Source organism: Sciurus carolinensis, chromosome 7, assembly GCF_902686445.1.
Source record: "Sciurus carolinensis chromosome 7, mSciCar1.2, whole genome shotgun sequence".
NCBI lineage: Eukaryota > Metazoa > Chordata > Mammalia > Rodentia > Sciuridae > Sciurus > Sciurus carolinensis.
This window is the reverse complement of record NC_062219.1, coordinates 19225603-19240962: the sequence shown is the minus strand read 5'-3', so window position 1 is coordinate 19240962 and position 15360 is coordinate 19225603. Positions and strand designations below refer to the sequence as shown.

The 15360-nt window shown below is 34.2% G+C and overlaps 1 protein-coding gene across 4 annotated transcripts in view; it reads left to right on the top strand.

The window, feature by feature from the left end:
- The window catches only part of Adgb (androglobin), a 171154-nt gene extending 156155 nt beyond the window's left edge, over window positions 1-14999 (top strand). For 3 of the 4 annotated variants that reach the window (XM_047558383.1, XM_047558381.1, XM_047558379.1), the window contains 3 exons: window positions 10268-10361; window positions 11057-11240; window positions 14520-14999. In XM_047558383.1, the coding sequence (XP_047414339.1) occupies window positions 10268-10361; window positions 11057-11240; window positions 14520-14705 (464 nt within the window). In that variant the 3' untranslated portion in view covers window positions 14706-14999. The remainder of the gene's footprint in view (window positions 1-10267; window positions 10362-11056; window positions 11241-14519) is intronic. The other variant, XM_047558380.1, reaches the window with a different exon arrangement.
- Window positions 15000-15360: the final 361 nt, after the last annotated feature.

Below are 15360 nucleotides of genomic sequence, written 5' to 3'. Positions count from 1 at the left end.
AGTAAATATTTATGCCCCAAATGTTGGTGCACCTAATCGCATAAAACAGACACTATACAAATTAAAGAATACAATAATACTGGGTGATATCAACACACCTCTTTCATCCAGATATAAACTCATCAAAGACTCTTTGGACTTAAAAAATATAAATCAAATGGACTTAACAGATATCTATAGTATCTATAGATTATTTCATACAACAACAGCCAAATACACTTTCTTTTCAGTGATTCATGGAAACTCCTCCAAAATGGATCATATTTTAGGCTACAAAGCAACTTTTAGAAACTTTTTTAAAAAAGATAAAATTCCTTATACATTAGAAGATCACGATGGGATAAAATTAGAAATCAACACCAAAATACCCTATAGAAAAAAAAAAAAACAAACAGACCTTAAATTATACTACAGTGCTACAGTAACAAAAACAGCCTGGTTTATTTTCATATATTAAGAAATGTAGCACAACTTCCCTCAAAGGCCAAGGAATGAACTTCACTCCTAAGCACTCTTCCCTGACAACAGACCACCAGTAAGCTAAAAAAAAAATCTAGTCTTTGATTTTGATTTCCCTTTTATATCTAGATGTATCAAAAATACATCCTTTTTATCTTTATTCATATTTTCAAATAATTTTCCTGAGTTTTATAGTTTGTCAAAATAATCACCATATCTTTTAAACAGGGGCTCTCATACAATCTATGTTGAAGTTTCCTCCATCATTACATTGAAAATTCAAACCTATAAAATGTAACAAAAATGACCCAGAAATGTTTAATTACTATACAAAATATTTTAAATGTACACTCTCCCTTTCAGAATTAATCCCATAGAGACTCAGTTTGAAGATAGAAGTGATACACACACACACACACACACACACACACACACGCATACTTTAAGTAGTACTGATAAAAATCCAGGCCCATCACATACACTCACAACCTAGTCTGGTACACCAAATTTCTGTAGACAGGCTTGCAAATTAAAGTTATCTGCTTCGCTTCTTTTCTTCTCTTTTGGATGCATATTATTTGACTATTTTGGGGGCAGTAAAACAATCTAATTGATCAGGGAAAACTTTATTTCAAGCCAGAGCCGACAGAGTTCATGTCTTAAAAAATTGGTTCAAGTTTGAAATGCCAGAGAAATCAACATAAGTAGATGTATTCACAAAGACAGCAAATGAATTTTAAATATCAAAGATTCCATAGTAACCATGTTTTTAAAAAAGTAATCAACTCCTAGAAGAATCATAATATTAAAATGTAATTCAGGATTGCTTTATTTCATGCTATGAGATAAAAAACATGATTTAATTTAGGTTTTATTAGAGTTGGGATTTATATAACTACTTTCTGAACTATTTAACAAGATTTTATGTATTTTTGAAAAAAATGAAAAACAATTAATTTGGATTTTTAAAATGTATTTTTAAAAGATTTACATTAGCTTATGTTTGTGAATGAATTTAACAAGTTAATGATGTTTAACAAGTTATTTTAAACAAATTATTTTTAATATTAAATAATTGGAAGATGAGGTATCGGAAAGCTCCAAAATTTCAGATTGAAAAGGAGTATATACCTCCTCTCCCAAAAAAATCATAATAAACTGGGAAAAAATGATTTAAATTTTTCAAAAATCTTCAAATAAACTGAAGGCATTCCACTCAATTTTGTAATAACCATCAACCTAAGACAACACAAGTTTGGATCTTGGACTTCTGAAGGGCAGAAATGCTAAGATCAAGGTACTGGCAGGCCTAAATTCCTCTTGGAAGCAGTTAGTAAGAATCTGTATCTTTTTCAGCTTATAGGGCCACTTGAATCCTTTCAAGGCTAGTGACAAATCATCTTCAAACCTCTCTCTCCCTTCCTCACTCCCTCCCCATCTCATTGTCTTGTTTTCTTCTCTGACTCTTCCTTCTTTACCTTTTACAAGTTCTTTTGATTACAGTGAACTCACCTGAATCAAACAGGATAATCTTCTCCTCTCAAGATCCTTAACTTAGTAATATTTGCAAAAGAACATTAGTTCTTTTGTCATGTAAGACAATACAGTCACAGATTTAAGGGACTAAGAGATAGATATCTTTGTGGACAACATCTGGCAAGAACAGAAGGAATCTCTGGCATATTAATATAGGGTTCTCTCACAACACCACAACATTTGTAATAATATAGTAGACATGAAGATGCTACAAATGCTTTGAGGGGTCATAAAAAAGCTTGATGACCAAAAACAACATTTAATGTAATGGGGAACTTGGTGGCAAACAACTGGGAATGGTAGTGTTACCTTACTGAGACGGTGCTACTTGTCAGAGTAGGCAACAGATGCATCGAAAATTCAACAGGGAGAGTAAACAAAGGACCATGGTGGCCACTGATAAGCTCCAAATATTCTTGGACATCTAGAAATCTACACATATATTCAGGGTCATGTGCACACCTAGAAGGACCTAGAGGGTCATAACATCTACGTGTACCTATTTGATTTTGAACCCCTAGGCCAGTGAAGTTAGGGGCAGCTTTGCACACTGCCAGAATGTTGAATGTGTACCCCTACCTGCAGAGAGTTATAATAGTCATGAGCAAAAGTTTTATGGTCTCAAGATGTTTAATAAAAACCTTTGACAAAATATTAGCTGGCCACGAAAGTATTCTTACAAAAATGTGCTCACTCGGAAGCTAGGTTTAAAAATAAAAATAAGAGCTGAGGAAAACTAAGTAAAAACACCACTGGCTCAATACTGCTAGAGAGTCAAAATTCTATAGGCAAAACATTGAGCAAAACAAGCAAAGCAAAGCAACAACGATAATCCCTGAGGTGAGGTGGGAGGTGGATTAGAATACAGAGTTACAACAATGTGTTGTATAAAAGTCCAGTTTTTAGCAAAATTTATAAGATGGGCAAGGAAATGAGTGTGGCCTATGTACAGAGGAAAATAAGCAGTCAGTAGAAACCAACTCTAAGGGAGCAGAGAAGAACAAAAACTTCAAAGAAGTTATTATAAATACATTACAAAAACTAAAGACAATTTGCACAAAGAATTAAATAAAAGTGTGAGGTCACCAAAAATAGAGTATCAGCATAGAGACAAAAATCATAATAAAGAACAAAAGGGTCATTTTGGAGTTGAAAAATATAATAACTGAAATGAAGATTCCATTAAAGATCTCAACATGAATTTGAGCTAAGAGGATGAAGAATTAACTAATGTGTGTATCTATCAATAGAGATTACCTAATATGAGGAGGAAAGAAATAGAAGAATGAAGAAAAATGGTTGGTGCTTGAAAGAGCTGTTGGACATCATCAAACACATCATTTTTTTGTAATAAGATTCTCAGAAGGGGAGGATATTGAGAACATAACAAAAAAATTTGAAATAATGGCTGAAAAACCTCACAATTTTGATTAAAGAAAAATAATACATAGAATTTATGTCTGAGAAGTACAAGAAAATATAAGTAAGATAAACTCAAGGAGACTCATGCATGAACTCATCATACTATCAAAGAGAATACAAAAAGAAAATCTTTAAGGTTGCAAGAGAAAAATTATACCTTATACAAAAGAATTAAAATGAAGTTAATAGCTGACTTATGCAGGCCAGAAAGTAGTGTGATGACATGTTCAACATTCTTGGGGGAAAATATTGCTAATCAGGAATTCTATCCAGTAAAACAATCTAATATTTAAGGCAAAAAAAAAAAAAAAAAAAAAAAAAAAACCCAAAAAACAAAAAACAAAACACACACACACACACATTCCTCCAAACACTGACAGGATATGTTTGAAAAAGACCTGATTTACAATAAAGGCCAAAGGAAGACATCTGGGTTGACAGCAGATGACTCCCCAAAAATTCAAATCCACAGAGAAAACTAATTATGTTAACACACACACACAAACTCACACACACAAAGAAAACTACAAGCCAATATCCTCAATGAACATAGATGCAAGAATCCTGAACAAAATACTAGCACACCTAATCCAACAGCACATTAAAAAGAGTATTCACCATAAGCAAGTGGTATTCATTCCCAGAAATGAAAGAATGGTTCAACAGCTCATTAAATGTGATACCTCATGAACAGAAAGAGAGACAAAATCATATAATCAACTCAAATATATGCAGAAAAGGCACTTATGAAATTTAAGAGTACTTAATGATAAAAAACACAGAATAAATTAGATACAGAGAGAACATACCTGTGTTAGTCAGATTTTCATTTCTGTGTCACAATATTCAAGAAAAGTAGCTTAAAGGAGGAAATATTTATCTTGGCTCCTGGTTTCATAGGTTTCAGTCCATGCCTGTTCAACTCCATAGCTTGAACCTGAGGTGAGACAGAACACCATGGTGAAAAGGTGTGACAGAGGATAGCTGCTTACCTCATTTCAGTTGGGAAGCACAGAAAGAGGAAGGGCACAGAGACATGATATTGTGCCCAAGGGCTCATCCTCAAGGACCCACTTCCTTAAACTAGGTTCCACCTTCTACAATTTCCACTACCTCCCAAAAGGATATTCTAAACATGAAGCCTTCAATTAATTGATGGTGTCAGAGCCCTCATGATCCAATCACATTCTATGAACCTCAACTCTGAACACTGTAAGATTTTAAGGGGGCATTATATGCAAACCATAACACTGCCTCAACATAATAAAGGTCATATTAATAAGCCAACAGCTAACATTACATGTAGGGGTCAAACCTGACAGCTTCCTCTTTAATATCTAGAACATGGCGTTTTCACCATTTTTATTCAATATGGTATTAAAAGTCCTAGTGAGAGCAAACAAGCAATGAAGAAAAAACAATACAGGATATCCAAATTGGAAAAGAAGTCAAATTGTCACCTTCGCTCATGAAATAATTCTATATATAGAAAATCTGAAAAATTTCACTAGGAAAAAACTGTGAGAATAAATAAATTAAGCAAAATTGCAGAATACAAAATCAATATAGAAAAATTAATTCCCAGAGTGAATTATCTAAAATAAAAACCAAGAAATCAATTGCATTTATAACAGCTACAAAAATAAAATAAAGTACCTAAGAATAAATTGAACCAGGAGTAAAAGGTGCCTACAATGGGGGGTACTAAACATTGATGAAATAAATTCAAGAGGACACCACCCCCAATGGAAAGACATCCCATGTTCATGGACTAGAAGACTAGAATAATGTTAAAATGTCCATACTACCCAAAGAAATCTATAAACTCAATGCAATTCCTATAAAAATAACAATGTTCTTCACAGAACTAGATAAAATAATCCTAAAATTTGTTGTAATTACCAAAAAAAGCCAATCTCAATCAAAAAGAAAAAAGGAAACATTTTAGCACTGATTTCAAAATAAAGTACAATGCTATAATAATCAAAACAGCATGGTATTGGCATAAAAGCAGACACATAGGCCAATGGAACATAATAGAGAGACTTGAAGTAAACCCACACATCTACAGCCAACTGCATTTCAAAAAAAACTTGCTAAATCACATACTGGATAGAGGATAGTCTTTTCAATAAATGGTGCTGAGAAAACTTGGTATCCACATGCAGAATAATCAAATTATACTCCTATATCTCACCAGTCATGAAAATCAACTCAAAATTAAAGACTTAAATGTAAAGCCTGAAACTTATGAATCTTAAGGGAACTACTTTAAAATATAGAAGTTGGTAAGCATATTTTGTAGAAGACTTCAGAAGCACAAAAAACAAAGGCACAAGTACACAAATGTGATTTTACCAAGTATATATTACATCGATGAAATTACATAAAGTTACATAAAATTTCTTCCCATCAAAGGAAATGATTCTAAAAGTGAAGAGATTACCTAAAAAAGAAAAAAAAATTGTAAACCAAAAATCTGAAAAGGAATTAATAGCCAGAACATATAAGGGACTTAAAATCTCAATAGCAAATAAAAACAAAACAATAACAAACAAATATCAAATAACCCAACCAGAAAATGAGAAGTAGAACTAAACGGACATTTCTCAAAAGATGACATACAAATGGTCAACAAGTATGTGAAAAAATGCTCAACATTACTAATGATCTGGAAAATGCAAATTAAACTGCATTGAAATATCACCTTGCTTCAGTAGGATTGTTCTTTTCAAAACAAAAAAAAAAAAAGGTAAGAAGAGTTTGTGAGAATTTGGAGAAAAGGGAACACCTATACACTGTTAGTAGAAATGTAAACTAACATAGCCATCCTGAAAAACATTATGGAGGTCCTCAGAAATAGATAGAACCACCATGTGATTCAGCAATCCTACTAATGGATACATAGTCAAAGGAAATAAAATTGGGATGTCAGAGAGACATATCCACTCCATACTTATTACAACATTCTTCATAATACCCAAGAAATGGAAATAACTTAAATGTCTAACCACCGGTGAATGGATAAAGAAAATCTGGTACAGAATGCTATTCAACCATAAAAATGAATGAAATGCTGTCATTTGTGACAACATGGATAGAATTTGAAATTGTTAAGTAAAAAAGCCAAGAATAGAAATACAAATACTGCATGATCTCACTCATGTAAGAAATATAAAAAAGCCGATCTCGTGGAAGTTGAGAGTAGAATGGTACTTGACAGAGGCTAATGAGTATGGGGGCAGGAAGAATGGGTAAAGGTTGATCAATGAGTACCAAGTTATAGATAGGAGTTCTGTATGTATAGCACACTATACTGAACAGAGATAACAATAATGAACTGTAATATTCAAAAAGGTAGAAGAAGCTATATTCAAAGCTTTGTCATAAGAATTATAAATATTTAAGGAAATAAATATGTTTTGCCTTATTTGAACACTACACAATGTATACATGTATCAAAATATTACATGGTACCCCTAGCCAGTCCAATAAAAAAGGAAATAAAAATATGTTGTCCAGAAGAAATAAATGCCTCTTTGCCCACAAATGATATAATTGTGTAGGAAAATCTGTAAGAGTTGACAAAAACAAACAACAGCAGCAACAACAACAAACCTCAGGGAACTAATAAGTATAATAGCAAAATGTCAATATGCTTTGCTAATACATAAATATCAGTAACTTGCCTACATATCAGCAACGAATAGGTAGAGTCTTGAAATTAAAAACACAATGCCATTTATATCAGTACCCTCAACAGTAATAAACTAACAATATATACAAATATATGTATGAATAAAACTGCAAAACTCTGATGAAAGAAATCAAAGAAGAGTTAAATAAATGGAGCGATATTCTCTATTTATTGATAGGTTGACTCAGTATTATCAAGATGTTACTTCTGCCTGAATTGATCTATAAATTCAATGTAATCCCAATCAAAATCCCAGCAAGTTATTTTGTGGATATCAACAAGTTGATTCTGATATTTACTTGAATAGGCAAAAGACCCAGAAAGGTGATTGCTGTATTGAAGAAGAAGAAAATTGGAGGACTGACACTTCTCAACCTCAAGTTTTACTGTGAAACCACAGTTTTACTGTATTATACTGGTAAAGGAGTAGAGAAATAATTGTATGTAACAGAATAGAAAGGCCAAGTAAATGTATCTACTGTGGCGGGAAGGTTCTCTCTAAAACTCTTGTTGAAATTTGATTACCACTGTAACAATATGAAAAGGTGGACCTTTGATAAGTAATTAGGACAAGAGAGTGCCACCCTTATCAATGGATTAACGCCATTTTTGTGGAAATGGACCAGTCATTATGTGAGTCAGTTCTTGGTGAAAAAGTATGAGTTTGACCCAATCTCCTCTGTCTCACAGGTACTTCCTTGCCCTTCCACCATGTTATTATGATGCAGCACAAAAGTCCTAGCCAGAAGCTGGAGCCTTGCTTTTGGGCTTCCCAGACTCTAGAACTGTGAGCCAAATGAACTAAAAAAAAATTTTTTTTAATTACCCAGTTGCTCGTATTCTGTTATAGCAGCAGAAAGTGAATTACGATGATAGTCCACTGATCTTTGACAATGGAACAAAGGCAATGGTGAAAAAATAGTCTTTTCAATAAATGATGCTGGAAGAACTCAATATCCATTTGCAAAAGAATGAGTCTAGAAAAAGATCTTACCATCCTTCACAAAAATTAACACAACATGGATCACAGATCTAAATGTAAAATGTAAAACCATAAAACTCCTAGGAGATAACACAGAAGAAAATCTAGATGACCTGGTGTTTGGTGATGACTTTCTAGATATGATAATAGAGGTACAATTCATGGGGAAAAAAATGATAAGCTAGACCTCTTAAAATTAAAAATTTCTGCTCTACTATAGACCCTGTCAAGAGAATTTAAAAATAAGCCACAGACTTAGAGAAAACATTTGTAAAAATATGTCTGATAAAAGACTACTTTATAAAATATATATAGAATCATTAAAAATGAACAGTAACAAAACAAACAACATGACTTCAAAATGAGCCAAAGACCTTAAGAGATGAGACACCTCCCTAAAGAAGATAAACCAATAGCAAATAAACAGATGAAAAGATGCTCTACATCACAAGTCATCATGGAAATGAAGGTTAAAACAATAAGGAAATACCTATACATATCTACTAGAATAGCCAAAATCTAGAACTTTAATAATATCAAGTACTAGTGAGGATGAGGAGCAACAGGAACTCTCATTTATTGCTGGTGGAATAAAAAATGGCGAAACCACTTTGGAAGACAGTTTTGTGGTGGTTTCTTACAAAACTAAACATTTTTACCATACCATACAGCATACATTGCATTCCTTGTTATCCACGCAAAGGAGCTGAAAACATGTTCACAAAAAAAAAAACCTGCACGTGGTTGTTTACTGCAACTTTATTGATAAGAGCCACAATTGGGAGACAACCAAGATGCTCTCCATAGGGAGACTGACAAACGGTGATACATCTAGAAAACACAGTCTTATTCAACCACAAAAAAAAGTGATCTGTCAAGCTAGAAAAGAGATGGAGGAAACTTAGTGATGTATTAATAAGTAAAAGAAGCCAATCTGAAAAGACTAAATACTGAACAATTGTAACTATATGGTATTCTGCAAAAGGCAAAACAATGGAAGAAGGCAAAATAGAAGCATGTCAGGGTTATAGGAGTGAGAGGATAGAACAGGAGAAGCATGGAGGGTTTTGCAGGCAGAGAACCTGCTTTGTGTAAGACCGTGATGGTGAATATAGATGTCACCTTACAATTATCCAAATCTGTACAATGTACAAAACAAAAAATGAATCCTAATATAAACTAGGAACTTTGGGAGATAAAAGTCCAATATAGGTTACCAATATAGAGACAAAGTTAAAAATGGTTGCCTGGCTTGACTGTAAAGGGGCATAAGAGTTCTTGTTAGAATAACAGAAATGTTTTAAAACTCCATTTTGGTGATGGTCATACAACTTAGTACTCAAAAATGTATTGAATTATTTAACCGTTTAAATGGGTTAATGTTATCGTATGCAAATTTTGTCTTAATAAATTTTTTTAAAAGATTTAATGGTCAGGAAAGACCAGAAGACTAGTACCTACAGAGTCTAAATCCTCAAATCTATGGGTCAATGTAGCAAAAAGCTCTGATTAATTTTTCAGTGTTGATCTTTTATGTATTACTTACGGTAAGTTTCTAGAATGTAGGACACTGTCTTAAACATATTCACATCCCAACTCCATTAGTGCTTGATACAGCTTTCACACATTGCTCAAGCTCTTTAAAGTTTGGATTGTTCTGTAACTGAAAGTAAGGCTTATTGTCTCTTCTTTCATTTAACTGCAGTTAGAAAACATTTGTTACTCTTCTAATAGAGTACATTAATCTTCTTATCTCCTTTATTTAACCAGCTGGGGATAAATATAAAATATCAGTAGGTATATTTCTGATAAAATCATAATAAATATATCAAGTCAAATCGATGACTATTTTTTAACAGACTATATTATTTTCAATTAATATGAGATATAGCGATAATTTAGTTGTTGGTGAGTTATTGAAAATCTAGGTTTTGCCAGGTGTGGGAGCACACGCTTATAATCCCAGCAGCTGAGGCAGGAGGATCACAAGGAGGAGGCCAGCCTCAACAATGTAGTGAGACCCCAAGAGAGGTAGTCAGATTCTGCCTCAAAATAAAAAAATAAATAAATAGAAATAAAAAGGGTTGGGGATGTGGTTCAGTGGTTAAGCACCCCTGGGTTCAATCCCTTGTACAAAAACCAACCAACCAACCTAGGTCTTCCTTTTTAAGCAGGGCCTCGGTCACGATCCCCAACAATTTTGGAAATACCTACAGAATTCATTCGAAAAGCACTAGAATTTGTGGACTTAAATCAATATGTACGGTAAGTTTTAATAAACATTTTTAATGCAGACAACTTTTTTACAAAATTTTAGATATATTGCCAATGAACAGTTGCTAAGCAACTGAAATTTTTAAATTAAATGTTTAATATGTCTTCAGTGTGTCTAAATTTCTAAAACTATATGATTTTTAATATCAATGTTGGCAAACATTTTACTAACTTAATAATAAATGCATAAATGCATTTTTGTAAAAATTTAATTTGAAGTCAGATTAAGGCAAATTGAGCTACAGAGAATTCCCATCAAACCTGCTGTCGTGATTTAATTATAGATTCACTTTTCTTAAGAACCAGACAATCAGATTAATAGAGAGACAGTAACTCATGCGTATTTGTAAGTTTGGAAATACTAAAATTATTTAACTGCATAAACTCAAAGAGAAAACCTACCAAAAAAGTCACATCATTTTAAACAGTTCCACAATCATGCATCAAATGATGTACCCAAACTTATTATTATTTTCCAAAATATTTTCCTGAAATATCAGTGATTCAGTATATGGAGCATGGTCCATTTAAAAATTAATAGTTTATTCTTTCTATCCCTAATGTTTGATTTGATTCAGACCACCACCCTCTTGACACAATTTTAACTTATTTTTGAGTTATAAAGTGAAGTTTCTTCCAGAGTGCCCAAATGATTTATGTATTTGTTTTGTTGATTTTACATCAAGGAAAACAAATGATGAGGCTCTGCTGCAAACAGATGAGCTGAATCAGCTGCAAGCAATGCAAAAGGCAGAAGAAATTCATCAGTTTCGGCAATACAGGACCAGAGTCCTCAGCATTAGAGATGTAGATCAAGAAGAGCGGACCAAGTTAAAAGATGAAGTCCTGGACATGTATGGAGAAATGCGGGTGAGTTTAAAAGTGCACACCTGGATCCCAGCCGACCCTCCTGTAATCCCAAGCTCTTGAGGCTGAGGCAGGAGGATCACAAGTTCAAAGTCAGCCTCAGCAACTCAGCAAGACCCTGTCTCAAAATGAAAAATTAAAAGGACTGGGGGTGTGGTTCAGTGGTTAAGCACCCCTGGGTTCAACTCCTGGTACAAAATAATAATAATAACAACAACAACATGTCAACCAATGACCCAAGAGGGCTGCACGTGGGAAGCAAAACAGAGAAAAGATCCAAGATGCTATTGGATGCAGTGAACTATAATTTTATGTCTCTACCTGGCACTGTAACTAAGGGAATAAAAATTATCATGCTGCCAAAGATGTTCTGTTTGGCAACTGGCATCCCAGAATCTGTACTCGATGAATATTCCCTATCACTCTGTGGAAAGTGTGTGACTATAAGAATTTAATTTTTGATGAAAGAAAGCAGTTCTGTGGAAGGGTGTCCTGGTCCAGAGAACCTATGCTCCATCCCCAGCTCTGCCCGCTGGCTACCAGCGCTATATTGCTTCCCAAGTACTTGAGAAGCTTTTTTGAAAATTGTTGTCTTATGCTATTTTTATTTGAATGTTCTAGTTCAAATGGTGAAAGTACTGCAAGTCGATTCAATTCAAATCTGAAAATACAAAGGTGGCTAATTATTCTAGTTAATGTTTTGGTTAAGTTTAAAATTCACTCAAAAATATGGAGACTCATTTTCCTATCTGCTTTATGGACTGTTATCCTATTTTCTTTAAAAAAAAAAACACAGCTTCCAGGTATTGATGACTTAAGCTTTAGTGTTTGTTTTAGTAAAAAGTTTTGATTAAAAAAAAAAAAAAAGCAATCAGAATCATACAAGGTCTGAATAGAAGGAAGTCTGACCCCTGAAGTCTGACCCCTTCTCACTGTCTCTATCTCTATCTCCCAGTCCAAAGCATCATTATTTTCCATTCAGAGTTTGCTGTGGTCCTGGTACTGATGCCCCTACTTCATCTTTGCCCCTCTAGGATGTGATCTGTGATCACATTGTATCTTGATACAATTGTCAAAAAAATTGTATCAGGATAATCTATGTTATCTGTGGTAACAAAAACCCCAACATTTCAGTGTTTTAACATAGGATTAGGCAAATTTGTTCCCTGTAAAGTTCCAGAGAGTCGACATTTTTGTCATGGCTAGCCATGTGGTCTTTCTTCAGGCCCTGTGTTATGCCTACTCAAAAATGCCATTATTAACACAAAATCAAAGGTAATACTCAAATGAATGGGATCACATCTAAATAAAAGCAACTTCAGATTTATTCTGTTTGTTCCCCAGGCTTTAGTTTACCAATCCTGGCTGAAAACAACAGAAGTACACATCAGTTGCTACTATTTCTATCCAGCAATGACACATTCTTTCCATTCACATTTTGTTAATTAAAATCCCCGAGTCCAAAGAACCCCGATGTTACCTTGATTTTGAAATTTCTAGCATCAAGAACTGTGAGATGATAAGTTTCTGCTGTTGGAGATACTCAGTTTGTGATACTTTGTTACAGCAGCCCTAAAAAGTTAATAAAGAGATCATTACTAGAGCTGGGGAGATAGCTCAGTCAGTAGAGTGCTTGCCTTGTAAGCACAAGGCCCTGGGTTTGATTCCTAGCACCCAAAAAAATAAGAGATCCTTACTACCAAGGACCTGGAAGAGAATTGGAGATATTTTATGAATGGACCCCATAGTTTCCATAAGGTATTTTTTAAATGGAGGTAGGAAAAAGACAGGCTTGGCTATGACCCCTAGAGCTCCACACAACCATGTACCCACCTCCCTCTTATTTTTTTCCCCATTTTGCTGCCCACCCTTCTGCTCTTCCCATACTGAATTCAGCTTCCGACTAGCACCTCTGGGCCTTTGGACTTACCTACCTTTCCCTAGAATGACCTTGCCCCAAAGAGTCAAAAGAGTTTACACTTTTACCTTATGATTGGTCTCATCTATTACCACTTCATTAAATGAACCTTCACTTAGCTACCCTTTCAAAATTAGCACTCTCAAAATTTGCATATTAACTGGGACAGCTTTGAATTCAGACCCCATTCATTTAAGTGTGAGGTGCAAAATAAAAACCCTAGTTTTGACTGGATCCATTTTGAGAAAAACACAATAGTAATATCTCCTTATCAAACAGGAGAAAACATGCCAATTCTCAAAAGAATACTGATGTGTATATATTAAACCTACTTTACATAAAACCCTTAATATGTCTTTCTCTCTCCTGGCTCCCAATTCGCTCTTGTTCTGGCTCTCTCTATATATCATATGTTGAGGCTGGGGCATGTGGCTTAAGGAATCTAATTTTATGATGGTAGAGGCAGTACTTTCATCAAATGCTTTGGGAAATCTGTTCTGACATCCAACTTGTCCCAATATCTCAACAAAATTATATAAGTAGCAGAAATGTGGAAAATTTCTTGAATAATTCAGGATAAAGAAAAGAGCAGGCATTTCTAGAAGGTTCTCGAGGCTACTATCAGTTTGTTAGTCCTTATTCTTTTATTACATCAGTTTTGAAATAGTAACTCACAGCATGACCATTTCCCCACTAAGAGATAAAGGAGAAATCAGCAAAGGTGATTGAAAAGCAGCTCGTGAGACACAGGAAAGGTGAAGTGTGATGTCCTGAAAGTCAAGGGAAATCAGTTCACCTGGGAGAAGAGAGGGTGGTTAAGTAAGAACAGGAACAAAAAGCACTCTTGGATTTAGCTGCCTATTGGCAATTAGTGTACTTGAGAAATACAGCTTTGTAGAGTGATGTGAGTAAAAGTCAAGCTAACGATAGCAAAGGAAACCAACCGTGGTATTATTTGGAAGTTCTTTTAGTACAGCTCAGACATATTTTATCTAAGAACTGTGGGGAATTAGCTATTTACTGGGCACAGTTACTGTATAAGAGATGACAGGCTACTTTTATATAGATGTTACCAGAACTCATGTAAAGCAAATAGTTCTTTTACTAAAATCTCTATATACTTCTTTATCTTTCTCTTTATAGTTCTCCTACCAATGCTTTTATTTATCATTTTGTGTTAAAATCTCATATTGCTGTCTCGTGTTTTATTTATTGAAAAACATTTGAAACGACAATTTTCATCTTCAATAATTTGCCTCATCATTCTGTTGGCATAAGAAAGAATAAAGGTATTACCCTCCCCCACTTTGGCAATAAACCTTTATCAGTGGGACTGATTTGTTTGAGGTCTTGTTTTGGAACAGGACTCCTTAGATGAAGCCCGACAGAAGATCTTCACTATCCGGGAAGAGTACAGAAATAAGTTGCTGGAAGCTGAGCGCCTGAGATTGGAAGCGTTGGCTGCTCAGGAGGCAGCAATGTGGGCGGAGCCAGAGAAGAAGGCCCCGGCTCCTGATGCAAAGACAAAGAAGAAAGGAAAGAAGAAGTAACCAGGAGATGCCCAGAACCTCCCTTTTTCTGTAGAGAAGAAATATGCTTAATGATCTAGGACTTTGCCTGTCGATAAAATATCAGGGTAATTGAAAATAGAAATTTCTCTTAGAAATGGTTCCTAATATTAATATGTTGGTATTAAAGTTAGTATTGGAAATTATTAGAGCTTAAAATGCTCTAATTCAGCAAAACTGCTAAAAAATGCAGATCATAATAAAAAAATTCTTAGAAAGTTAGCATTTGAAATTGTTATAGCTTAAAATGTTCTAATTTCAGTAAAGTTGCTAATGTACAGATTATAATCAAAATCTATGTCTCATTCTGAATCGCCTGCATTTCAAATTAGTGATAAAACAAGATCGATCATAAATGAATCAAGTGGACTATTTTTGAAAAATTCAACAGTGAAAATATATATATATTGTCCTTAGAAGAAATTTTGTCTCAAATGGTATGGGTTTTTTTTTTTTTTTTAACTTGTAAAAAGGAAAGATTTATTTTGACTCACATTTCAGAGGTTTTAGTTCGTGGACACTTGTCTTCTATGGCAAAGCAGAATGTGATGGTAGAGCAAAGCTTCTCACATCATAGTGGCCAAGAAACAAAGAGAAAGGTAGGGAACAGGGTCCCATATCCCCTTCAAGGACGTGC